The sequence below is a fragment of the Nothobranchius furzeri genome, chromosome 17, assembly GCF_043380555.1.
Source record: "Nothobranchius furzeri strain GRZ-AD chromosome 17, NfurGRZ-RIMD1, whole genome shotgun sequence".
NCBI lineage: Eukaryota > Metazoa > Chordata > Actinopteri > Cyprinodontiformes > Nothobranchiidae > Nothobranchius > Nothobranchius furzeri.
In genome coordinates this window covers 55,827,324-55,854,181 of record NC_091757.1, presented here as the reverse complement: position 1 = coordinate 55,854,181, position 26,858 = coordinate 55,827,324, and the positions used below count along the sequence as shown (strand labels likewise).

Below are 26,858 nucleotides of genomic sequence, written 5' to 3'. Positions count from 1 at the left end.
GTTTAAGATAACGTTAGCTTGATATGTTAGCTTCCGTTCCGCTAATGGTGCGTTCGCTTTCTCCTCGGAACTCCGAAATTCCGACTAGAAGAACATGAACGCGCTCTAAAGTTTGGCTTCACTTTACTAAATGTGACGAGTGATTGGGTGAAGATGAAACCAGCGACAACGATCTAAGTGTGAGGCATCATCGTTTTAATCTGCTCCAGCAGCTAAATAAACTGTTTAAGATAACGTTAGCTTGATATGTTAGCTTCCATTGCCACCTTTGTCATCAGCTAATGGTGCGTTCGCTTTCTCCTCGGAAATTCTAACTTCCCAATAGGAAAAATCAAATGAAAAAGGAGGCAAAAGGAATGAAGATACACAGTAAATTTAGTTCACAGTAAAGATGTTTGCTTCAGTTTAATTATCAGCTTATAAAACTACAAGGACGATGTTAAAATACAAACAGTTGTATGTTATTTATCGTGATATTTATCAAATATGGTTATATATTGAGAAAAATATATATTTAATTATAAAAGAGAATTAAAACATTAAACACTCAAAAGTATCAAAAATTGGTACCGTTAAGTACCGGTATCGATTCGTAGGTACCGGGAATTAGTACCGGATCGATTCAAATGTCAAAGGTACCCATCCCTATCGCTGCCGGTGTGTTTATACATGTACCGTTGTTATCATGTACTTCAGATGCTGCTCTAACAAGTGGATTTCCCCTCTGTGGGATCAGTCAGGTCTATTCTATTATTTTATTCTAAAACTAGATCAGAAGGTCCCAAAGTTGGGGTCAGGACCCCACTGTGGGTTAACACAGGGGCTCTTGAGAGGATTCCCAGATATCAAAATACCAGTGAAAACTAGGGATTCGGCCACCGAATACTGTCAGCCAAAAACGTGTGTTCGGTTTTCAGCTGAAACAGGCCGTCAGGCGAACCCTGTTTTCATTTAATCTTTCTCTGTCCTCATGAGGCAACTTGCTCTTTGCCTCATAAAAATATGAAGTTTGTACCGATATCAAAAGTAAAGTTTTTCCCCTTTTAGTAATGCAGTTTTAATACGATTTCTGGAATTTTCATATAAATTATGTGATGCACTTTTTACTTTCACATCCACAAAACTCTGTTGCTGCGTGCAGACGCAGCGCCACTTCCCTCGTCACATCAGAAGGTGAATATTACTCTTCAGAGTCCGAGTCAGCCATAACCAGACAAAGAGTTTTGTCAACAATGAACAGACCTGTCATCGTTGGAAGTTTCTCCTCTATTATGTAATAATTTTCACCCTCTGTGAGCTCATCTCCTCTCCTCAGTCAGGAGCCTCTGGGGGAGGGGGTGGGGCAGTTTTCAAACTCTGTAAACTCCAAAAATCTCAATAGAAACTCCCAAAAGTGTTGAAAGTTACACATCGCCACTATCTTCTAGTGTAAGGTAATCATCTTCATGAGGGATTATATTTGCAGCTATGGCTCACTAAAAGCAATATACTTTGTCACTTAAAGAGTTAATTTGACAGTCCTGATCAGGCATTTCATTTATAAAGCCCCTTCTGCGACCAGTGCAGACGCCCAAGCTGCTGAACACAACACAATAAAAACATAAAACCATCAGAATAAACTATAACAATCGTAAAACCAACATAAAATCAACTAAAAGAGGAGAGTAAAAGCAAAAAATATAATCCTGAAAAAGATTAAGAGGCCGGGGCATCGAAACCGGGTAAAATGTGCTAATCCTGGAATGCCTTGACAAAAAAATGGGTCTTAAGGCGAGTTTTAAAAACCCCCAATGAGGGTGACTGACGCACCACCAAAGGCAACTGGTTCCAAAGTGCAGGCGCCAACACCGAGAACGCACGGTCCCCCCGTGACCTGCACTTAGTGCGTGGAACCATCAACAGCTCCCTGCCGGCTGAGCGCGAGGGGGCGTGCCCATGCAAAAGGTTGCCAAGATATGCTGGAGCAGTTCTGTGTAAGGCCTTCAGTTATACGCCTGTACATTTATAATGATTATTTCATTTATAATTTACTATTATTGAATAAACACAAGTGGGGTCAAGTGAAACATTTTATTTTGAAGTTTAATTTATATTGTGTATTGTTATATCAGTGCTAAATGAACAATTTCATGGTTTTGTAATTGATTTATTGGCATGTCTTGATTTTAGTGAGGTTAGTACTCATCATAGCCATTCATGCTATGGGTCTACTTATTGATATGATCATTGAATTCGTTTTTTTGTGCCTTGATTTCCCCATTTTTGGCTTTGGATTACTCAGCTTTATCATCAAATCAGAAATATCTGGGGTCACGTGTCTTAAACATTTGCTATTTTGTTGGTCCGAAGCTGAAAAGAACCCGATAGATACATCTCTATCCGACTTTGCGTTTTCAGCGGTACTTACAGCACTTAGAGAAAGTGAGAGCGTCTGTAAAATATCCAGCATAGTCTTTAACACTCGCCCACTCCACAGAAGATGAGGGAATCTGAAGTTGAAGGACACAAAAGTAAAATTCAATATGTTGTAAACAAACTGCAAGCAAACAAGAGAATTCTCTGAACGCAACTCACGCCTCGGCCAAACCGGAGAGGTATTTGTCTGCAACTCGGCGGATCCTCTTGTGAGTGTGGTTAAAGTTGACCAACAGGAACTGAGCGTGCCGCTCCAACTCCTCTTCGTGTTCTTTAGTTTTTGGCTACAAACAAGAAAAAACAAAGATCTTAATCTTCATGCATTAAAAGCTTAAAGGGGCTTTTCAGACTTTTGAATTTTTATGCTCGCGATCGCCCCCTCAGGCCAAAAGCGTAACGGCAGCTTCAATAGTAGGCTCGTGCACGAGGCGCGCATGCTGTACGTGCACACTCCTTAACGAAAATAACAACTGAGACAGTCGTGTGTGTGTGTGTGTGTGTGTGTGTGTGTGTGTGTGTGTGTGTGTGTCGGAGGACAGAGGACAGGAGAACACGCAGCTAATTAATTAAATAATTTGGTTCTGCAGCTTTCTCTTCTGCTTGAAAAATTGTTCCAAAATGAAAGTTGAACCCACATCTTTTTTATCTGTGAATTCAATGCCGTTCGGCGAGTCTCAAATACAAATTTGGGCATCTTACTGTAAAAAAATATACCATTAATGTAAAAAAGAAACTCTACATTAGCGATGGGTACTGAATTCGGTACAGTTTAAGGCACCGACCGAATTCCATAGTACCGACTGAGCACCGATTCACGTGATTTCAAACGGTGCCTCGTTTCGGTACCCGTCCTTCATAACGAGAACTTGCCTAGACAGCTGTGCATGCGCAAGAGCGTTATGTCGTCGGTCGCTGCGAGCGAGTTGTAAACAGAGCAGCATGGTAGAAAGAACGCACGCTAAAGCTTGGGTCCACTTCACTAAATGTGATGGGTAACTGGGTGATGATGAAACCAGCGACAACGATCTAAGTGAGACATCCTCGTCTTAATCTGCTCCGGTAGGTAAATAAAATGTTTAAGATAAAGTTAGCTTGATATGTTAGCTTCCGTTTCGCTAATGGTGCGTTCGCTTTCTCCTCGGAACTCCGAATTTCCGACTAGAAGAACATGAACGCGCTCTAAAGTTTGGCTTCACTTTACTAAATGCGGCGGGTGATTGGGTGAAGATGAAACCAGCGACAACGATCTAAGTGAGACATCCTCATCTTAAGCTGCTCCGGTAGGTAAATAAAATGTAAGATAACGTTAGCTTGATACGTTAGCTTTCGTTACGCTAATGGTGCGTTCGCTTTCTCCGCGAAACTCCAAATTTCCGACTAGAAGAACATGAACGCGCTCTAAAGTTTGGCTTCACTTTACTAAATGCGACGGGTGATTGGGTGAAGATGAAACCAGCGACAACGATCTAAGTGTGAGGCATCATCGTTTTAATCTGCTCCAGCAGCTAAATAAACTGTTTAAGATAACGTTAGCTTGATATGTTAGCTAATGGTGTGTTCGCTGTCTCCTCGGAAATTCTAGCTTCCCAGTAGGAAAAATCAAATGAAAAAGGACGGCAAAAGGAATGAAGATACACGGCAAATTTAGTTCACAGTAAAGATGTTTGCTTCAGTTTAATTATCAGCTTATAAAACTACAAGGACGATGTTAAAATACAAACAGTTGTATGTTATTTATCGTGATATTTATCAAATATGGTTATATATTGAGAAATATATATATTATTAAAGAGAATTAAAAAAATAAACACTCAAAAGTATCTAAAATTGGTACCGTTAAGTACCGGTATCGATTCCTAGGTACCGGGAATTAGTACCGGATCGATTCAAATGTCAAAGGTACCCATCCCTACTCTAAATAAACTATGTTCACATCCAGAATCAAACCCAGGTCTTCTGCATGAGAGTCAGACATCTTACAAGGTGAGCTACGCTCTAGTAACATTCACAGTATCTGTAACATTTATATCCTTGATGACAGCTGAAACAACGTCAAACCAAAGAACGGTTCGGAGTGAAAATGGCTATTTTGTTGCTAATTAGCAGGAAATATCTAGAAGAAAGTTCTACAGAAAGTAGCTAAGGGTCCTCAGAAATGTAGCTAGCTTTGTCACTAGGCGTTAGGAACAGCGACAAAGTGGCACTGCCTCTCTCTCTGCTGCTAAAGCTACGGATAGCAAATGCTACGGGCGATGCCTGAGCGTGAACGCGCATGAAGCAGCCTGCTCGACCCGAGCATCTCTCTTTTTCTGTGATTTTACAGAAAAACAGGCAATCACAGTAAAAATGCCAGGGCTCATTCTACAGGACCAGGGCATTGCAGGAGAATGTATGAAGAAGACATTTATTATTTCTATACATGTTTTGGCTGTCACACTTCCATAATGCCCCTTTAAAATTTTCTTATAATATATTTTTATCTTAAAATATGAGATTTTCAATGCTATTTACCTTCTTAGTCATCATCTGAATGAAGACATCAAACACCTTATCACCAACACAAATAATGCACTGCAGCATTCCTGCAAGGATTTAAATGGAAGTTGGCAAATTCAAAAACAGATTTTAACGTAGCCAAAGTGGATTAGGTAGCAAACAGTCACCTGATTTATCTTTTTGGATGGCTTTGTCCTCAAAGTACCGAAACATGACCTGGAACCTGTCAGGATCGTTAGATCGTAGCATCCTGACAAAAAAGAAAAAGAATCAAAGTCTGTAAATTTTAATCTGTCAAGGAATCCACTGAGAGGAAAGATAAAACAGTCAGCTGATCTGTAATAGTAGCTGACCTCATGTACTCTAGTCTGTAGACTGAGAGCAGGTACGTCGACATGGCAAAGTCAAGCTTGTTAATGAGGGCAGCTCCTTCAGGAGAAGGGTCGAGGAGGTTACTAATGGTTAACCGCAGCTCACTTAACTCCGCCTGGAGGATGAAAAGGTATTAGCCAAAAACCGGGAGCGTATAGAGCTAGAACATGTAGATGTTTAACACCGTACCGCTGTCACCGTGTCATTTTTGAGAGCTGAATTGTACTGCAGTTCAGATCGAAGAGGCTCTCCACTGGGGAAGGTGAGGAGAGGAGACTTCGTGGCGATCTCACACACACCTTCATACCACTCCTCCGGCCAAAGCCCTAAAAAAACAAAACATTCATCAGGACAAAAATCTCTCCTCTGAAGAGATTAGCTCAACCTAAAAACAAACTAGCTGTAAATATGATGTTTACGATTACACCATCATAACAGGCGGATTGGTTCGGCGTCTGCAGTGATGCGGACGCTGAGCCGATCTGTCGTGGTGAAGAGGGAGCTGAGCCAGAAAGCCAGGCTCTCGATTTACCGGTCGATCTACGTCCCAATCCTCACCTATGGTCATGAGCTTTGGGTAATGACCGAAAGAACGAGATCGCGGATACAAGCGGCCGAAATGAGTTTCCTCCGTAGGGTGGCCGGGCTCAGCCTTAGAGATAGGGTGAGGAGCTCGGACATTCGGGAGGGACTCGGAGTAGAACCGCTGCTCCTCCGGATCGAAAGGAGTCAGTTGAGGTGGTTTGGGCATCTGGTCAGGCTGCCTCCTGGACGCCTCCCTGGGGAGGTGTTTCGGGCATGTCCTGCCGCAACACATTCTCACACCCTAAGCGTCGGAAACAAACGCTTGGTCAGCCACCCTCCACGTCAGACCCCAGACGCCAAAAGTGCCCTTTTTCGTTACTTATGTGCGAAAAGGGTTTTTTCCTTTTTGTAACTGCAGATCCCAATGCAGCGTAAAACTGACGTGATTAGATATCCGCTGATGCGGCACCGAACCACCTCGTTTAACCGCATCTAAACCTTAACGTTTCACTATTATAACCTTCACCTCTCCCTCATCCTAACCTTAACCCTCTTGCCACCTAAAACGTTACTCTCACTGCGATCAAGCGTTTGTTTCCCCTGCATTCTGACTCGGACAGTCAGAGTCTGACTGTGAATTTTCGTATTTGCCGCCCAAGGAGAACGTTAGAACATACCATCTGGTGAGGGGGAGGTTACACATACCCTCTACTTTTAACCTCCACCGTGGTAGTTGAAACCTCCCCCTCGCGTTGGCTCGGTCCAAACCTGACCAATGATGAGGCGGCTCCATCCGTTCACTTCACAGAGCCGGCTTTTAGAGCGATCGACACATCACTAACGTGTTCGCTGGCAAGATGGTTAAGGTTAGGATAGGGGTGAGGGGAAGGTTAAATAAGAGGATAAGGTTAAGGTGAGGTACAATGAGCTTGTTTGGTGCCCTGGCTGCGGACATTCCATCGCATCAGTTTTACGCTGCATTGGGATCTGCAGTCAAATAAGGGAAAAACCCCTTTTCGCACATAAGTAACGAAAAAGGGCACTTTTGGCGTCAGGGGTCTGACGTGGAGGGTGGCTGACCAAGCGTTTGTTTTTGACGCGCTGGGAGTGAGAACGTGTTGCCTGCCGGCAGGAGGCCCCCGGGTCGACCCAGGACACGTTGGAGAGGTTACATCTCCAATCTGGTCCGGGAACGCCTTGGGGTCCTGCCGGAGGAGCTGGTGGAGGTGGCCGGGGAGAGGACGGTCTGGAGCTCCCTAGTTGGGATGCTGCCCCCGCGACCCGGACCCGGATAAGCGGAGGAAGACGACGACAACGACCATCAGAACAGGATGTCCCAATCATGCGTCTACCACTTCCTGCTTCCTGTGGTTTAGGAGTCAAAAGGCCTCAAAGTGTTTGAGTCCATCTGCCTCCCATGAGATGCAAAGATCATCAGTACCGAAATGAGTAGACTCACCGGACCCTTCCACAGCAAAACCCATGACCACAGAGTACAACCAGAAGTCCCTGAACAGCTTCTGGAGACGAGGCTTGGCCTCTTTGATCGGTGGAAGCCGCCTGGTCAACTGTTTCAAAAACAGACGAGAAAAGTGAAAAATGTAGAGTAACTGCATATGGTTACATCAGATATGGAAACACCACACACCAGAACAAATAAAGACACGGAAACTCTGATTAGTAATTGATCAATTAGACAGATGAGCTGAACAGTGAAGAGTTAAGGGTTTTAGCCATCCAGCTGACTTTTTGGACTGTTGTTTGATCTGGTCTATTTGTTCAACAGAAGCACACATCAAAGTTCAGTTCTGTATTCTTAGTCCTAAAAAACAAGCAACACAGCACTTCCCAGCAGCCAAAGCGAAGGTAAGACATGTAACACCCTGAAACGTTTTATATTTTACCTACAGAAAAGATCGTTGCATCTTCGTTTAAAAAATGCTTTCATCACGCCTAGAAATCACTGATGAGCTCAGCCTGAGTAGTGCTAATTTCTCCGTCTTCAGCATGTGGGTCATCACCGTCGTTTCAGTGGTCTGTCTGCTGGCCGGTCCGTCCCAGGCTGGCGTCAAAGACCTCAGCACTCACTTCGACGACCCCGAACCAAACCTCAGAGGCTTAGAACCAGGAGGCGCAGCAGACGTGGAGGCCATCCCATTGGAGTTCCACAAAGAAAACACGGTCACCAACGACCTGGTCTTTGATGGCTTCGAAGATGAAGATTATATTGATTTTGATAAGATCCTGGCTGCAGGCAGCGACGATTACAAGTAAGTTTTGGTGGTTTTGAGTTGAGAAAATAAAAGTTTTCATTCACAGTTTTTAATATTTGAATGAAGATGTTTGGAAATGTTCTTAAAAATGTTTAAATGCTCATTAGGAAATACCACTTTACAACCAAAGAACTGATTAATTCACCGTTAACGATAAGATGATGAATCCTTTCCAGTCAGGGGGATGAGATCGACGAGATAGCCACACCAGCGCCGGACATTGACATCTTTGCTGAACCCTCCGACCCAAAGATCCGCCGGGGCAGACTCTTGCGGCTGTTCCACGGTCGATCCCGCCTTCAGCGACTCAACATCGTGAACGCTCGATTTGGCTTCAACCTTTATCGCAGTCTTCGGAACAACGTCAACCAAACCGACAACATCCTGCTTGCACCTGCTGGAATCTCCATCGCCATGGGGATGATGTCTTTAGGGGCGGGTCCCAAAACTCACGATCAGATCTACGAAGTTTTAGGATTTGCTGACTTTGTTAATGCTAGCCATCACTATGACAACGCAACAGTGCACAAGCTCTTCAGGAAGCTGACGCACAGGCTTTTCAGGAGGAACTTTGGTTACACGCTCCGCTCCGTAAACGACGTCTACGTAAAGAAGAACGTATCCATGAAAGACACCTTCTGCGCAGAAACAAAAGATTATTACTTTGCTGAGCCACAGTCGGTAAACTTCAGAGAGCCGACGTTCCTAACCAAGGCCAACCGTCGCATAGAAACACTCACCAAAGGCCTGATCAGAGAGCCACTAAAGAGCGTGGATCCAAATATGGCACTGATGCTTCTAAACTACCTGTACTTCAAAGGTGAGTGGAAAATAAAAACAAGTGCTCAATTCTTTATAGATCTACAAGTGTGTTGGTGTGCTGTGATTGTGTAAACAGGGACATGGGAACAGAAGTTCCCAAAGGAAACAACCTACTACAGAAACTTCAGAGTTAACGAAAAGACAAGCGTACGCGTACCGATGATGCTGAACAAGGGGAACTACCTGGCTGCGGCCGACCACGAACTGGAGTGTGATGTTCTCCAGGTAACTTTAGAGCAGACAACTTTGACAAGCGTGCTGGACAGTAACCCATAAACCAGTCCACAGCGTAATAGCCTTCCTTATCTCCAGCTCCCATACACAGGAAGCCTCAGTATGCTCATTGCCTTGCCAAGGAAGATCACCGGCATGAGAACCTTGGAGCAGGAGATATCTTCAACTGTTGTTAACAAATGGCTCGTAAACATGACTAACAGGTCAGCAAAAGTTCACAAGTAAACACAGTTACAAGAAGTGGTTCAGAATGCTTAACAATTCTTGTGCTGACGTTTTTTTTTTAAATGTACTTCACCACAAAAAACTGAGCAACAAACTCTGCCTGTGGATTCACTTTATGGCCATCAAAAATGACTAGAGATCCCTTTTTCATCAGCACCGACCGATATTCCTTCTTGGTAAAGCCGATTGAAAGACAGGAACATTCCTGGGCAGCCCAGTGCTGCAGCAGACTTTACGTTCTTAAAGGGGCATTATGGAAGTTTGACAGCCAAAACATGTACAGAAATAATAAATGTCTTCTTCATACATTCTCCTGCAATGCCCTGGTCCTGTAGAATGAGCCCTGGCATTTTTACTGTGATTGCCTGTTTTTCTGTAAAATCACAGAAAAAGAGAGATGCTCGGGTCGAGCAGGCTGCTTCATGCGCGTTCACGCTCAGGCATCGCCCGTAGCGTTTGCTATCCGTAGCTTTAGCAGCAGAGAGAGAGGCAGTGCCACTTTGTCGCTGTTCCTAACGCCTAGTGACAAAGCTAGCTACATTTCTGAGGACCCTTAGCTACTTTCTGTACAACTTTCTTCTAGATATTTCCTGCAAATTAGCAACAAAATAGCCATTTTCACTCCGAACCGTTCTTTGGTTTGACGTTGTTTCATCTGTCATCAAGGATATAAACGTTACAGATACTGAGGACGTCACTGGTGCTTTAGCTCACCTAGTAAGACGTCGGACTCTCGTGCAGAAGACCTGGGTTTGATTCTGGATGTGAACATAGTTTATTTAGAGTTTCTTTTTTACATTAATGGTGTATTTTTTTTACAGTAAGATGCCCAAATTTTTATTTGAGACTCGCCGAACGGCATTGAATTCACAGATAAAAAAGATGTGGGTTCAACTTTCATTTTGGAACAATTTTTCAAGCAAGGGAAGGGAATGATCTGAGCATGCAGGAGGACTGACCCATCATAAACCTTTGTCGGCTGTGCTGAAGAGAAAGCTACAGAACCACATTATTTAATTAATTAGCTGCATGTTCTCCTGTCCTCTGGGCCACCCACCCACACACCCACACACACACCCACACACCCACACCCACACCCACACACACACCCACACACCCACACACACACACAGGACTGTCTCAGCTGTTATTTTCGTTAAGGAGTGTGCACGTACAGCATGCGCGCCTCGTGCATGAGCCTACTATTGAAGCTGCTGTTACGCTTTTGGCCTGAGGGGGCGATCACGAGCATAAAAATTCAAAAGTCCGAAAAGTCTCTTTAAATAAGATCTGCATAACAAATGCTTTAAAAAAAATTTCAACTAAAATGTCATTTTATAAAACAGTTTTGAATGTTCAATACTTGGTCAGTTTACTGAGTTGTTTGATTAACTTTAGTTTGATGTATAATTTTAACACTGAGCAATCCAAACGGGGTGAGATGAAGGCAACTGGACTTCTTTGACTTCTTGAAGATGTTTCACTTCTCCTACGAGGAGCTTTGTCAATTCAGACTGGAACATGGAAGGGTCAAGCTTATGAGCTATAACTGTTGCTTAACGGGCAGAAACTTGTTTATTCCTCCTCCCTGCCCTCTGATGAAGTCGTTGGCCTCTATTGTGAGGGAGTCGTTGAGTTGCATGCGGGTGTGACCTAGACTGAAGCTGTTTGGGGATTAGATTCAGAGATGCATTATAGGAGCTGGAACGGTGAAACCTGAGGCCTCCTCCTCTATTTAATGTAGGTTTTTCCCCATTTGACACAGGCAGCTTCCTCAAACCCTAGCTTATAAACTTGACTCTCCCATTATCCAGTCTGAATTGACAAAGCTCCTCAAATGAGAAGCAAAATGTCTTCAAGAAACCAAAGAAGTCCAGGTGCCTTCCCCACAACCCTTTTGGATTACCACAACCTGGATGACTGAGAACCTTCACCAGCACAACACTGAGCAATAAAATATAAGATTTGTCACTTGGTCAAATTTAGTGTTTAAAAACTGATTAAGTTTCAGAAATGTGCATCAACTGAAGTTTTTAGTGACGTTTTAGCATGGCGGAAGGTGGAAACGCCTAGATATCAGCCCCAAAAATCAGCAGCACATATCAGCCATCAGCTGACCGTGACCTCTACATGTCAGTGTCGGTATTGGCTATAGAAGAACATTGGTCTACTTCTAAGACACACCATGTTATATTGGCATGTCCCAATTAGTGTTGTCAAAAAAATCGATACCTAGATATAAATCGATACTGTATCTAAATTAGATATTCCATCCCTGTGGTATCGATATTATGGACTATTATACACAGCCTTCTTCAAGTACACCGACACGCACGACAGTAAAGCAGCCTCCGCCTCCCAGACAAACAGAAGAAGAAGACGCCGCATGGCTACATTGCAATTTCCCACGCGAGTTGTCTCCGATCCAAGTTTTCTCTGCCAAATAAATAAACAAAAACATAAACAGCGAATTTGGGAGGCGCTTCACACCCCAACTTAATTAGCATACCAAGTCCGACACGTAGTTGTATATTCACGCTTATGTGCTTAAAGGAAAACTCCCGTTTATTGCAACCCGGACTTCATTTCTAGCATGCAGTACGTTTGTTTACTCACGCGGACAACTTTGGTGCTACTTGGATTCCCCGGGGTATTTAGACCCATCGGCAAATCGCCATCAGTGTATATCCATATAACGGGTGCGGACGGGCACCCATGGTGCAGCCTCGAAATAAGACTTTATCTGCACCAAAACATCTTCATGTCGAAAGGTTTTGTTAGGAATCATTAACATGATTCCCCTGTTCGTTTGGAGCGGGTCTGGTCTGGGATTTCTAGGCGTGAACAGACTAGCCACGGCTAATCTAACCGGCGCTTGTAATGACGTCACTGCCGTGCGCCAGTCTGTTTTTATTTAGATTACCGGTAGATGTACCTTTGTCCTACTGTGGAGACATTCGTTTTCTCCCTTTATTGACCAACAGAGTTGTTCAAGAGTACAGAACAAACAAATGGCATTACATCTTATGACAAAAATGCACCTTAAACAGAGTTTAAGCAGCAAAACATCACTCTGCAAATAGTGTATATATAGTGAGACAATTCATGATTTAAAGTGTTAACTTTCACCAGTTTTTGTATGCACGTTTTAAAAAATGCTGATACTTGAAAGGTTTAAGCACTTAATACACTCTTAACATTTAATTTTTGCAATATAAATTGAGGAATGTTATTTTTTGAATAAACTTGTTCGATAAATTGGTGTTTTTAAATAGTATCGAAATCGAGCATCGAGTATTTTTTCAAGTATCGAATCGAGTTTGAAATTTTAGTATCGTGACAACCCTAGTCCCAATCCACCTAAGTGCCAGCATCATATTAACGTTGGTCGCAGTAATGTCAACCGCAGATCAACGCTAGCCCAAGCTTTTGCTAACGTCCTTGAAGAATGAGAAAACAAACGAAGAACGTCAGAGCACACATGTAACATTCCAGTGTTTGTCTATAATTGTGACACCAAATCACACATTTTATGAGTGGTCGATATTAAGGTCCACCAGATGGTTCAAACAGGAATTACTACAGGATTTGTAATACTTTAGGAATAAATAGGAATTGTAGCAAAGAGAGAAAAGATTAATTGTAGTAAGTAAATGTTTCAGTAAAATGTTCTTTTAGCGAATACTTTGAAAAAAAGCACTAATCTTTGCCTCCCTTCAGAACACGTGAGGTCTCGATACCTCGGTTTAAACTGGAGCAAAACTATGACCTGATTGACAGTTTGAAGAAAATGGGCCTGACGGACATCTTCCAGGCGAGTGGAGATTTCAGTAGAATGACTTCAGAAAAGGTTGTCCTGAACTGGGTGAGTACAACAAGACTGCTGGTAAAAACAAGCGCTGAGCGCTGTTGTGATAGGTGTTGATCTTGCTGCACAGCTGAAGCACCAGGGCACCATCACCGTGAACGAGGAGGGAACAGAGGCTGCTGCTCTGACCCAAGTGGGCTTCATGCCGCTCTCCTCTCAGATCCGCTTCATTGTGGATCATCCGTTCCTCTTCCTGATCTACGAGCACCGCACCGACTGCCTGGTGTTCATTGGCCGGGTGGTAAATCCCTCACAGAACTGAACGGCTTAACTAGTCACCACAAATTATGTGTGTAGCTTAGAAGTTCTGTGTTGTCTTACTTACAGAAAACACATTTAGTGTTTTAGGAGTCTTCATGCGTTTTGGTGAATTCTGAATGAACTTCCTAAAGTGACGAGTCGCTTGTTTTCTGTTAATGTTTCATGATTTGCATCAAAGCCAGTGGAGAAGTGAGCAAAGAATAATGTTATGTAACCGCTGGTGAGCTAAAGCTTAAGCTCAAATGATCATTTAAAAAACAGAAGTCAAATAGTTTACTCAATAAAAATAACATTTGTTATATTATCTCTTGATTTTGGTTTCGTTTCCATTTATTGTGATGAAGAAAATGTGAATATTTTACATTACTTAAAATCTGTCAATATAACAATGTTTAACAGTAAACTGGTGGCACAGATGTCTAGACCAGCTCAAAACTTGTTAATATATTTAAAACTTAACACTTTCAACTCATCTGTAAATTTCCAATTCTCACAAAATCATGTTTAAATTTGAATTTCAACATAAACTCCTGCAGAAAATGAACATAAAACTCACCACAGCAATCACTGGGATAAGGACTCCAAGGTTTCCAGCACTACTTGATGCCTGGGCAGAAATAAAGAACCATTAACATTTTACAAAACGGCTGTTGTGATTTTTTTTATGGTGGGCATTGAAGCACGAACCTTCAGAGCTGGTCCCTTGTCAGAGGCCCTCTCGCTTGCTCTTTTTCCTTCCAGGCCGAGTTGGACAAACAGTTCTAAAAGGTTCACCAACAATTCATCTACCATCTGCTCCCCCTGCAGATTGGCTGCGATGTTGGCTAAAGCATTGATCACAGCCAGAGAGCAGTGCCTTGGATGGAAAAGCAGCATGGATGGAGAAACATTTGAAGATGTTAAGTTTAAGTTTGCAAAATGTGCTCTAGAGTCTTTTCTGTTCTGCGTCAGTGGATGATGCAGCATGATGATCACAGTAAGATCAGAGTGAGAGTTTTAGAGGGAAGGCATTCTGCAGAAAGTGTCAATGAAACATTAACCAGTTTTAAGGCTAGGCAAATGTAGCTAGTGTTGCATGACTCTGGTGCAATGGGAGACAGGAAGAAAACATTAAAGTGATGCATAAGAGGCTGTGCTCCAAAACAGATGTCTTTGTTTTTTCAGAAAGTGTTTTCCATTTTCTTGCACAGAATGTTCTGACTTGCTCACATATGGTCCTATATTTAAAAACTGCATTTACCTTGTTGAATACAGGCAGCATGGGGGTGACTAATGTACCCAAAACTCTGTTCTGTCTCTGGCCTCCTTTCCTATGTAAATTAATAATGGTGTAATGGCTACAGAGAAGCGGTGTGAGAAAAACTGATTTAACACATCATAGGCATAGACACTCATCACATCAGCGACATATAAATGTTGGTGACATTAATGCTAACAGCAGAACAAAGCTAGCCCGTGCTACTGCTGTAAATAGGCTGAGCTCCTGCTAATGCTAGCCCAAGCTACAGTTGATGCTAGCTCAAGTTACTGCTAATGCTAGCCCGAGCTTCTGCTGACACTATCCTGAGCTCCTGCTAACGCTATCCCAAACTACTGTTAAAGCTAACATGAGCTTCTGCTAATACTACAATGAGCCCCTGCTAATGCTAGCCCAAGCTACTGCTGACACTATCCTGAGCTCCTGCTAACGCTATCCCAAACTACTGTTAAAGCTAGCATGAGCTTCTGGTAATACTAGGCTGAGCCCCTGCTAATACTAGCCCAAGCTACAGTTGATGCTAGCTCAAGCTACTGCTAATGCTAGCCCGAGCTACTGCTGACACTAACCTGAGCTCCTGCTAACGCTATCCCAAACTACTGTTAAAGCTAGCATGAGCTTCTGGTAATACTAGGCTGAGCCCCTGCTAATACTAGCCCAAGCTACAGTTGATGCTAGCTCAAGCTACTGCTAATGCTAGCCCGAGCTACTGCTGACACTATCCTGAGCTCTTGCTAACGCCATCCCAAACTACTGTTAAAGCTAGCATGAGCTTCTGGTAATACTAGCCTGAGCCCCTGCTAATACTAGCCCAAGCTAGAATTGATGCTAGCTCAAGCTACTGCTAATGCTAGCCCAAGCTACTGCTGACACTATCCTGAGCTCCTGCTAACGTTATCCCAAACTACTGTTAAAGCTAGCATAAGCTTCTGCTAATACTACACTGAGCCCCTGCTAATGCTAGCCGAAGCTACAGTTGATGCTAGCTCAAGCTACTGCTAATGCTAACCCAAACTACTGTTAAAGCTAGCATGAGCTTCTGGTAATGCCAGCCTGAGCCCCTGCAAATACTAGCCCAAGCTACAGTTGATGCTAGCTCAAGCTACTGCTAATGCTAGCCCGAGCTACTGCTGACACTATCCTGAGCTCCTGCTAACGCTATCCCAAACTACTGTTAAAGCTAGCATGAGTTTCTGCTAATACTACACTGAGCCCCTGCTAATGCTAGCCCAAGCTACAGTTGATGCTAGCTCAAGCTACTGCTAATGCTAGCCCAAGCTACAGTTGACGCTACCATAAGCACTGCTAATGCTACCCTGAGCAACAGCTATTGCTAGCCCAAGCTACTGCTATGTCCTTGTAAGGCAAGAGGAAAACAACAAAGAAGAATATCAGAGCACACATGTAATGTTCCAGGATGTACTGGGAATATCTAATCTTTGAATGAATGACAGATAGATCCATAATCAGTCTTATGGCACTGTATAAACCCATTTATCACTCACAGAAAACTTTCCAGTTGTTGTTGTTCTATGACCCATTTAAATAAGAATACTTCAACTGTATATGTCCCTTTGTGCAACTGGTATAAAAATGTTTGTCTCAAGACCAGAAGCTGACCTGTAGCCGTGGTCTCTGTAGTCTCTGGTGGCTGAATAAACCACTGAACTTGCTTTCACGCTGATCTGCTGGAACAGATTCCACACCTCCTGGTAGATGTATTGCTACAAGACAAAAAAACACACGCAATAACACGCCAATTATCAGGGAGCGCATCTATTTATAATCATTAAATGTAGTTTATCACATCCAAGATTGGCCTGCTGGGTTGTCAGCTTGAAGGCAGGAACATGCTATTTGTGCACACTGTGCTGCATGATTAAGCATCTGCCAGTCAACAGAGTAATTATAGTGCATCATCTGACATAAGGAAAGGGTTATGCTAATTTAGATTTAAATAAGCATAATAATATCTATTAAACTTTCCTGATAGTTACATAAACCTTCGTATCGACCTTCAATCAGGAATAAATAAATAAATGAAAACACTGAGGCCAACAGCTCTAGACTGATGTAATCACAGAGGCTTCGTTCGTACATTTCCTGTGATGACCATGCAGCCCAGCTGGTCTACGATGAGGACATCAAGCTGCGACGGAGGTTGGCAGAACTTCTGTTGAAGGATTTGTAAAATGTGCTCCATGACTTTTGGAGCGTCTCTCAGAGCTACGGCGATGTGTCCCAGTGCTCGGATGGTGTGATCTGGAATCAAATGAGCATCCCTGGCAGAAGGACAAGTCGTATTTTTAAAACTGCTCTGAGTCAGCTGAACTTGGACAGATTTTAGGGAACTAAACGGCCTCATTATTTTTTCTCCATCAGACGCGCTGCTCACTTATCATTCTCCTGTGAAATGTACAGGCGGTTGGACAGACTGGCTAAAAATGCCTCGACGATGACTTGGTCCATCGTCAAACCGGCTATCAGACATCTGAAAGAGGAGAACACAAACGATCAACATGAAAAGCACTTTTATCAATGATAAAATGTCTAAATGCAGCTGGTGTGTTTCTGTCTGACCTGCAGACGTTGTCGATAGAAATGTCTCTCAGCTGCTCGTACATGGAGGGCTGGTCCTTCTTGCTGGCCAGCACACTGAGAGTTGACTGAGAATGCTCGTTCGTCACATTTATCCTTATCTCGCCAGTGCCTTTGAAATTGTCACGACACAAGAGAAAATCCTGAATAAATTATTCTGCAGACAGTAGAAATTGAGGAGCTTATCTCAAATTTAGAAGGTAAACATATAGGGATGTGAATCTTAGAGCAACTCACGATTTGATTCGATTCTAACTCTCGGTGTGCCGATTCGATTCAGAATCGATTCTCAATTTAAATCGATTCACAATCAGTATTAACAAAGAGTGTCAGCTCCAGGATGAACTCCATGCTGTAGTTCTTTTTTAAAACACAGAGCAGTTTTGTTTACCTGTTTTCCCGCTAGCAGGTAAACAAAACTGCTCTGTGTTTTAAAAAAGAACTACAGCATGGGATTAGAGATACGACACAGCAAGAACACACCTAAGAGATCCAGGATGAACTACTTTGTTGTACAAGTTAGTTAAAGCTGTGGGACATTTTTATTTGACTTTAAACTGGTCGTGCTCCAAAAATGCAAATTTACAAGGTAAAATAAAGTGATTCTAAAACTGTAAACAGAAACAATCTTTTGACCAAAAGGCAATATTTATTTTTGCTTACCTTGTAAAATATAACACATCTGTAGTTACCTAACAGTAGCTTTGAAAGTAATACGGTCAAATACTTTTCAAGTAAGTGTAGAAACAAGTTACATGAGTAATCCTGAGTACTCGTTTATCTACTTAGAAAATAAATATGAGAATATCTCAAATTTCTGAGTATGGGAAAAATTACATTCAAGCTCCCTCTTATCAGCAGGTTCAAACATAAATCATCTCAATTTATGGGACCACAAAAGTACTGACTCTCCTAACAAAGACCAAAAAAGTGCATCTCAAACCTGTAACGTGCCAAATATTTGAGTTCTTGGAATCGATTCTGAACCTTTATAAATAAGAATCCCGATTCAGACTTGAATCCATTTTTTTCAGCACCTCTATAAACATATAACTGGGCAATAGCCACAGGGGACAGCACTGGAAAAACAAATCCATATCCTCAGCTGTCTGAATCGGTTTGTTTTCCGATCAGTGGTTGACGGCTCGGATGTGACAGAGATCCTATTATTGATGTTGACTATATGCCCTCATGCCATTAGTCCCATCCGTCTTGTCACATTTACTTTTGGCTACAATTATTTTTGCAGCCATGATAAACAGCCGAATACGGGATGTAGAAACCTTCAGGATTTGGAAATACTGCTATTTACAGGGTACCTGCAGGTTTAAGGGAGCCAAATTTAAGAGTTTTTAAGACCTTTTTTAAGGCCACTTTGACCAAATTTAAGCTTTTTCAGCAGGGCAACAGTAGCTCAACAGGTTGAGCGGGTTGTCCAGTAATCGGAAGGTTGCAGGTTTGATCCTGGTTCCTGACAGAGAATTCTGCTGTCGTTGTGTCCTTGGGCAAGACACTTAACCCACATTGCCTGCTGGTGGTGGTCGGAGGGACCGGTGGCACCAGTGCTCGGCAGCCTCGCCTCTGTCAGTGCGCCCCAGGGCAGCTGTGGCTACATCGTGGCTCATCACCATCAGTGTGTGAATGGACGAATGATACACTGTAGTGTAAAGCGCTTTGGAGTCCTTACTCTGAGAGGCGCTATACAAGTGCGGGTCATTTATCTTTTTTTTTTTAATTAAATTTAAGCTATAATTTCCAGCTGTTGCCTGGAGCCGGTGCTAACCACGCTGCGATCGTGGGATTAGCCATCCAGTTACCATTAAACTTGCACTTCCCCATGGCGCAAGCTCCCGCTAGCTTAACCAGCTAATGTGCTCAACTAAAAATAGCCCCCTTTCACAACCAACTGAAGGTGTACGGTTCCGCTTACGGCAACATCGTACACAAAAAATGCTGAACACTAACTAGAAATTCATGAAAATTTTATAGAAATAAAAGAATCTTGTTTATTGGATCTTTGGTAATTTAAGACCTTTGGAAACTGTATTTAAGGATTATTTGTCATTTTTAAGGATTTTTAAGGCCTTAACTTTGGAAAAGCAAATTTAAGACTTTTTAAGGACCTGCAGATACCCTGTATTTATGTCTATTTCATTTTAATGCAAAACTTTAGGGCTACTTTGGATTAAACCTTTCATCATGCAGAAGGTGCAGGTTCACCTCAGCTAAAACACAGTGACAATAATCCTTTCTGATAAAATGTACAAAATTATTCAACTTTTAATGCAAAATTCTGCTTTACAAAATATTTTGAATAATATCTTACTGCCTGTATTGACAGGGAGAGCAGCGAGTCCGTTTAGAGGTGGACATGAAGCAACAGTGTCGACCATATGTACCTGTGTTGTACTGGTTGTGATATTTATACAGTTTTATAAGGACTGGGGAAGGAACCACCAGGAAATCCCTGAGAGAGGTCGTGGCAGAGTGAGCAACAACTGGAAACCTCTCACACAGGCGGCCCAGGCCCTGAGGACGGGGAAGAGACAATCAGGAACAAAAATGATTAGATTTGCGTGCTTTGTGAAAGACATCCGTCCATCTATTATCTGAACCGCTTAATCCTCAGTAGGGAACTGGGGAGCTGGTGTCCAACTCCAGCAGTCATCGGGAAGAGGCAGAGGACACCCTGGACAAGTCCCCAGTCCATCACAAAGCCCCACAGAGGCAAACAACCGTTCATACTAACGCCTAGGTGCAATTTAGGGCCGCTGTAACGGAATGAAATGACAGTTTTTTCCCCTCTCCTCTGCACAGAACTAGTCTGCATGAGATATGGCCTCAAGGTCTCATGCATTCCTTCTAAACTGCTTATTTTCAGCTCAAGAGAAGAATGAAGAATGAACTCTTTTCTTTTAATTAATCAAAGAACTCTATTTTTAATAAGCTAATCAAACAAAGTGTTAGTCAATAAATAAGATGTGACCGACCTGTGAAATCAAAATATTAATTACTTTATTATAATCCTATATAATATAATAAGTAATATGACTTTAAATGTTTCCACTAGGACTGATCTCACGTAGCGTTAAGACACGACACATTGCTTTACTGATCCAATCAGAATCTGCCAGATCTGACGGAGGCGTGGTTTTGGTGGTGCTTGTTAAATCTGTCATCTTTTCATTCAACCATAAACCAAAACATCCCAAGTATAAAACTATGCCCACGCCATCTTTAACGCCAGTTCAAAGCGTTCTAGAGAAGTTGTCGGAGTGGCCAATCCGTAACTTTCCTCTTCAACCAAAAGAACGACAAGCTGGAAAATTCGTTTTTGTTCCAACTCCTGCAACGGTTCCTTTCAAAATAAAAGCTGAACCATCAAGACCCAGGCTCGGGTCTCACCAGATGCCAACAAATTGTCGTGACCCGGAAGTAACTCACAGACTGGACTGGTCGGCAACCGCTGCTTTTCCTACCGGCTCGGTTCCAGAGAAGGTCAAGCTGGACCTCGACATTCCTGATCTAAAGAGGACTTCCTGAAGGGTAGGTAGACCGGCAAATGGCGTTGAATGTGTTTATGAATCTCCTAATAAAAGCTTAACGCGAAGACATCACCTTCAGTTCCCATCAGAACTAATCGCAGCTTCGGATTTGCCGGTTCTGATCAACATCACACGTCATCCATTCACCGTCCCATCCACATTAGTTACACCATACATTTAGTGCTTAAAGTCAGTCTAGTTTAATTTGATAGTAATAAAATTCCTAACTTTTAAACTTGACTCTCTCTTCTGTTGTCTCTGAGTGAATACGAAGCTGTTACCTAATCCCTGCATTAAAAAGATCCAATCTTCTGGTTTAAATAACCTCACAGATCCGTGAGGTGGATTTCATATTTCCTATGGAATCCTACGCCTTAACATGTAATTTAAATCATTACACCGCCAAACCCAAAAAGAAGCTGGAGAACCCGGGGACAACCCACACATGCTTAGGGAGAACATGCTAACTCCACACAGAAAGTCCTCAGCGGGAATCAAACCTGCAACCTTTTTGCTGCGAGGCAACTATGCCACGCTGCTTTGTGACAATTCATTAGAAATATTTAGCAAATCAGTGTCATTAAACCCATTTTTAAACACGGTTACCTGTAAGCAACAGATGAGCAGGGGCATGTGAGCAATGATGACTTTGCTGGAGGTTTTTGACTGAAGCTTCTCTGACAGTTTGGTGCACAAATTCTCAGCTCCTGGAAAAAATAAACCACCGCCAGGGGTAAAGGTGACACATACAGAACCAGTAACTCCACCAGCCTCTCTCTGATAACAGCATCTGAACTGCACAGCTCCCTCCACCACAACTAATTACCTTGCTCATCTTTGACTGCCCACACCATGAGGTCCACGCAGGCAGCGTTGGCTTGGCAACGCAGCTTGAGGGGGCTCTGTTCCCCCAGCAGCCCCCCCGTGTCATGAAGCACCCGCTGCAGCTCTGACTGACTGCTGCTGAACTGCTCGAGCACAAAGTCGTGGACTTCCCGCACAAATGTCGGCTGAACGGCTGGAAGGACGAAACGAGGGAGTTTTAACTACGTGCAACAAGCATGAGGGAACATAAAAGGCTGAGAGCGTAAGAATCAAAGATGGCTGACCTTTCACGTTGTATAACGTGTCCCGCAGCATTTTGAACACACACACATAGAGAGGATCGCTGAAGGTTTTGTAATGGAAGTTGATCCCAGATTTGGACTTTATAATAAAAAGACAAAAACAGAAAATTATTTAATCCAAAATAATCTGAATGAAACTTCAGATTAGATTGTTTCTGCACAGGACAGCAGCGGGTAAATCACCTCCATCACTTCTGTCATAGTAGCATCCAGAGTTTTCAAAAAAGACTCAGAAACAACGTTTTTCACCTGTAAACGGACAACAAACACACACAAAGTAAAGGTTGTGGCTATCTGATTCTGAACTGAGGGAGAATGGTAGTAAAGAGTTGGAGAGCCACTTCACCAAGCTAAGGAGCTGTCGCAGCTGGTCTACGGGAACCTCCACCTCCTTTTCACCTGCTCCCATAAAAAGAGGAGACACGGAGAAACTGGAGCTGACAGTGGAGATGTAGTAGTCAGGGTCTACCGTGCTGCTGTCCGGAAGATAGGAGCCTGTGAATAATAACAACATGTTGTAAAAGAGGCGGAACATTCATTCATTCATCTTCTGTAACTGCTTCTTCGTGCACAGGATTCAGGAAGCTGGCGTACAGCGTCAGCACACCTTGGGTGAGAAGCAGAGGACACCCTGGACAGTTTATTGGTCCATCACAGAGAAACGCATGAGGCAGAAGACCATTGTCACACTCACTCTCGTCTAGGCACGGTTTAGGATGAAGCTAAATATGCATGTTCAGGGTCCGAAATAAAATTTATGACTCACCGGCCAAGTTGGCTGGTAGATGATGAAAATCTACCAGCCAAAACTCTAAAAGATTTAGATCTACCTAAAGCATGTTATTCTACATTATGTTGATTCCAAACAGAGAGGAGGGGCAAAATAATTAAAACATTAATTAATAAGAAAAACAACTCTTTTGTCATTTTACTATTTATTTATTTTTTAGAGAAGTTTTTATGAACTCTTTAATTGAAATCTAGTCAGACTCCTTGTTTTCTCTGACATAGCCATTAGCGCCGGGACCGTGGGTGTCACCAGTAGGGATGGGTACCTTTGACATTTGAATCGATTCGGTACTAATTCCCGGTACCTAGGAATCGATGCCGGTACTTAACGGTACCAATTTTAGATACTTTTGAGTGTTTAATATTTTAATTCTCTTTTATAATTAAATATATATTTTTCTCAATATCTAACCATGTTTGATAAATATCACGATAAATAACATACAACTGTTTGTATTTTAACATCGTCCTTGTAGTTTTATAAGCTGATAATTAAACTGAAGCAAACATCTTTACTGTGAACTAAATTTACTGTGTATCTTCATTCCTTTTACCGTCTTTTTTCATTTGATTTTTCCTACTGGGAAGTTAGAATTTCCGAGGAGAAAGTGAACGCACCATTAGCTGATAACAATGGTGGCAATGGAAGCTAACATATCAAGCTAACGTTATCTAAAACAGTTTATTTAGCTGCTGGAGCAGATTAAAACGATGATGCCTCACACTTAGATCGTTGTCGCTGGTTTCATCTTCACCCAATCACCCGTCGCATTTAGTAAAGTGAAGCCAAACTTTAGAGCGCGTTCATGTTCTTCTAGTCGGAATTTCGGAGTTCCGAGGAGAAAGCGAATGCGCCATTAGCGGAACAGAAGCTAACATATCAAGCTAACGTTATCTTAAACATTTTATTTACCTACCGGAGCAGATTAAGACGAGGATGTCTCACTTAGATCGTTGTCGCTGGTTTCATCATCACCCAGTTACCCATCACATTTAGTGAAGTGGACCCAAGCGTTAGCGTGCGTTCTTTCTACCATGCTGCTCTGTTTACAACTCGCTCGCAGCGACCGACGACATAACGCTCTTGCGCATGCGCAGCTGTCTAGGCAAGTTCTCGTTATGAAGGACGGGTACCGAAACGAGGCACCGTTTCAAATGACGTGAATCGGTGCTCAGTCGGTACTATGGAATTCGGTCGGTACCTTAAAAGGTACCGAATTCGGTACCCATCTCTAGTAGAGACTCAGATTGAGCCCGGGACATGGATGTGCAGGCAATTTGGCATTTGCTGTTTTCATGTTCTCGAATAGTCTCAAGCTTCATTGTCTTATTTCCTATGACAAACGAGTTGTTACAGTTCTTCTCTCGAGCGTGCTGGCGGCAAACGGTGCAGCTCATTTGCGCAGATTCTGGTTTATAATGTAGCCATTGTCTCACGACTCCGCCATCTCCAGTTCGCCACTTTTCACAAAATCTTCTGGTTGCCACTGGTCCTGGTGGTTTTTCTTCCAGTTCGAGGAGTTTTCTTTTGGAAGGCTGGCTGACTCCAGTTAAAAACCGCCACATTTCACCGCTAGTTTTAACACGAAGCTAACTGCTAACTTGATAAACTGATTGAATGGGATAGGCGGAAATGACGTTGCATGCGGCACTCACGTTTCGCGTACGTTTGTGTACGTTGCATGCAGGCGGGAGGAGGATCACAGAAATCCATGGAAGATGACTGATAAATATAACTCATTTGGTGCAAACATTTACTCGCTATGTGGCAGATAGAGCTCAAAAATTTACTCGCCAAATGGAGCAATTTGCTCGCATTTGGCGAGTGGCGAGTGTTAATTTCGGACCCTGGCAGCATCTTTCTGGTCTGTGGGAGGAAATCAGAGCACACAAAGGAAACCTACACATGCATGAGAGGAGCACACAAACTAGACAAAACAGCCGTAGCTGTAACCTACAACAGGGCTGAACCATCCATCATCTACCCAACATATCCACATGGGCAAATAACATCGGTATTAGACGTACATTTTATTATCAGTACATTCTCTCCCAAGGTCTCCCTCCCACCTGTGACTGTACAGTAGATGAGCGCCGTAGATGGCTGCTCTCGCTGGGGGAAACACGATCCCCGCCCCCCCCTCCCCTCCCCTCCTCCTCCTATTGGAGTCTCATGTTGTGTTGCGTTGTCTGAAGTCTGTTGCATATCTGTCTGAGGTGTTTTTTTGCAGAGCAAAGCTGCCCTCCTGGTGGAGGGTAACTCTGAAGTGCCTTTTTTTCCCTCCACCTGAACCAATCCTCATGTAACCCTCTGATCTCTATTAAGGTAGCGCGACTCGGGTTGCGAATGACCACAGTCACCAATTCTTGTCATGTGTCTTGCCCATGTATGTCTGATCTCTGAATTGTGTGTACTGAAACTCTAATTTCCCTCTGGGATTAATAAAGTATTGATTGATTCATTCATTTAATTTTGGTATATCACCCACCTCTACCTGACCGTCAAAGCTGCCGTTGTTTTGTATCGCTCCTGACTGACCCAGGATCTGTTGTGTCAACTGTTTTACACGTCCAGGATTCTCCCAGGTTGTAAAAGTGTTACGTTGTCAGAGAATGTTGGGTGTGGGTTGCTGGAGCCTGATGCTTGAGCTGAATGAGCGGTGCATTTGGTCTTTTTTCTGTTGTTTTTCTTTTCGTGGCCCTGCTACGGTCAATTTTCTAATAGCTGAGTTTGTCTGTCCCTCATTTGGTACCGTTCACAAGTGTGAGATGGAGAGGCTGATTCACCCACTTCCTGCAACAGCTGAGGTCATTTACATTACATTTTAAAATACATCTGAAAGCAATTCTTACTTGTAGACTTTATCCTTAACCTTTTTAACTCATTCACTGCCAATGACGACTAAAGTCGTCGTTTGAATTTTTTTACTGTTTGAGCATCGGAACGAGCCCCCGCGCTGAGAGAACAAACATCTCAGCCCTGAAGCCGGTCTTCATCCACATACGTCACACGTCACATGATCGGAAGCAGACCATCTATGTATTAGGAGATCGTTTTGGGCCGTTCCTGTAAAAAAAAGTGAGGCGCGAACCGGAAAAGCGTCTGCCGATCACAATTCAACAACGGATTATGAAAGAACGGATAACGCTCGAAACACGCGGATTCTTCCTGATAGAAGAGGTGAGTCTTCGCTTTGTTTTGGTTGTTTTGGCATCGACATCATGCTAGCGCACAACGTTCTGTGACATGGATGTTCTGCTTCCTGATCACGTGACGTGCGGATGAAGATCGGCTTTAGAGCTGAGATGTTTGTTCTCACGGTGCGGGGGCTCGTTCTGATGCCCACACAGTAAAAACATGCCAATTTGGCATTGACCGGTTGGATTTAAAATTATGACTTTAGTCGTCATTGGCAGTGAATGAGTTAAAATACCGTAATTTCCGGACTTCAGAGCGCACCTCATCGGGCTAAAAGTGGCAGATATCTACTGAATTGAAAACGTAGTTTAACTGTCAGTGTCGCTCTCCGTGTTGCTGTCATCATCCCGGGGTGAAGCGGAGAAAACATGCAGCGCCGTTTTACTGTGAAAAAATCCTCTGGGGCGCTTTCTGTAGTACTCCTTTCCAACATCCATCCTTTTAAAGCCGCACACCTCATTATAAGCCGCGTTCAAAGCGTGGGAAAAAGTAGCGGCTTATAGTTCAGAAAATACGGTAATAGGTTTTGCGTTTTGATTTTAGCATGTCATTTCCTGTCATGTTTGTAAATGTTTATTGTTAAAGGGGCATTATGGAGGTTTGACAGTCAAAACATGTATAGAAATAATAAATGTCTTCTTCATACATTCTCCTGCAATGCCCTGGTCCTGTAGAATGAGTCCTGGCATTTTTACTGTGATTGCCTGTTTTTCTGTAAAATCACAGAAAAAGAGAGATGCTCGGGTCGAGCAGGCTGCTTCATGCGCGTTCACGCTCAGGCATCGCCCGTAGCATTTGCTATCCGTAGCTTTAGCAGCAGAGAGAGAGGCAGTGCCACTTTGTCGCTGTTC

The 26,858-nt window shown here is 43.0% G+C and overlaps 2 protein-coding genes across 5 annotated transcripts in view; one reads left to right on the top strand and one right to left on the bottom strand.

The window, feature by feature from the left end:
- The window catches only part of pi4kab (phosphatidylinositol 4-kinase, catalytic, alpha b), a 53,750-nt gene that overhangs the window by 21,459 nt on the left and 5,433 nt on the right, over positions 1-26,858 (bottom strand). For all 3 annotated transcript variants that reach the window (XM_070546201.1, XM_054731634.2, XM_054731635.2), the window contains exons 8-26: positions 22,366-22,514; positions 22,203-22,268; positions 22,002-22,098; positions 21,719-21,910; positions 21,499-21,599; positions 19,747-19,876; positions 17,330-17,459; positions 17,145-17,240; positions 16,848-17,031; positions 16,370-16,473; positions 14,179-14,347; positions 14,048-14,098; positions 7,268-7,376; positions 5,473-5,609; positions 5,265-5,398; positions 5,079-5,161; positions 4,927-4,997; positions 2,575-2,699; positions 2,408-2,489 (exon numbers count right to left, since the gene is read on the bottom strand). In XM_070546201.1, the coding sequence (XP_070402302.1) occupies positions 2,408-2,489; positions 2,575-2,699; positions 4,927-4,997; positions 5,079-5,161; positions 5,265-5,398; positions 5,473-5,609; positions 7,268-7,376; positions 14,048-14,098; positions 14,179-14,347; positions 16,370-16,473; positions 16,848-17,031; positions 17,145-17,240; positions 17,330-17,459; positions 19,747-19,876; positions 21,499-21,599; positions 21,719-21,910; positions 22,002-22,098; positions 22,203-22,268; positions 22,366-22,514 (2,210 nt within the window). The remainder of the gene's footprint in view (positions 1-2,407; positions 2,490-2,574; positions 2,700-4,926; positions 4,998-5,078; positions 5,162-5,264; positions 5,399-5,472; positions 5,610-7,267; positions 7,377-14,047; positions 14,099-14,178; positions 14,348-16,369; positions 16,474-16,847; positions 17,032-17,144; positions 17,241-17,329; positions 17,460-19,746; positions 19,877-21,498; positions 21,600-21,718; positions 21,911-22,001; positions 22,099-22,202; positions 22,269-22,365; positions 22,515-26,858) is intronic.
- serpind1 (serpin peptidase inhibitor, clade D (heparin cofactor), member 1) lies at positions 7,578-14,135 on the top strand. 2 transcript variants are annotated; one of them, XM_015973145.3, is made up of 7 exons: positions 7,578-7,674; positions 7,815-8,078; positions 8,258-8,901; positions 8,980-9,128; positions 9,216-9,340; positions 13,083-13,227; positions 13,301-14,135. In XM_015973145.3, the coding sequence occupies exons 2-7, from the start codon at positions 7,816-7,818 to the stop codon at positions 13,490-13,492; spliced, it is 1,518 nt and encodes a 505-aa protein (XP_015828631.3). In that variant the 5' UTR covers positions 7,578-7,674; position 7,815; the 3' UTR covers positions 13,493-14,135. The 2 variants fall into 2 exon arrangements, with proteins under 2 accessions (XP_015828631.3, XP_015828630.3); XM_015973144.3 differs by having other exon boundaries at positions 7,582-7,674; positions 7,766-8,078.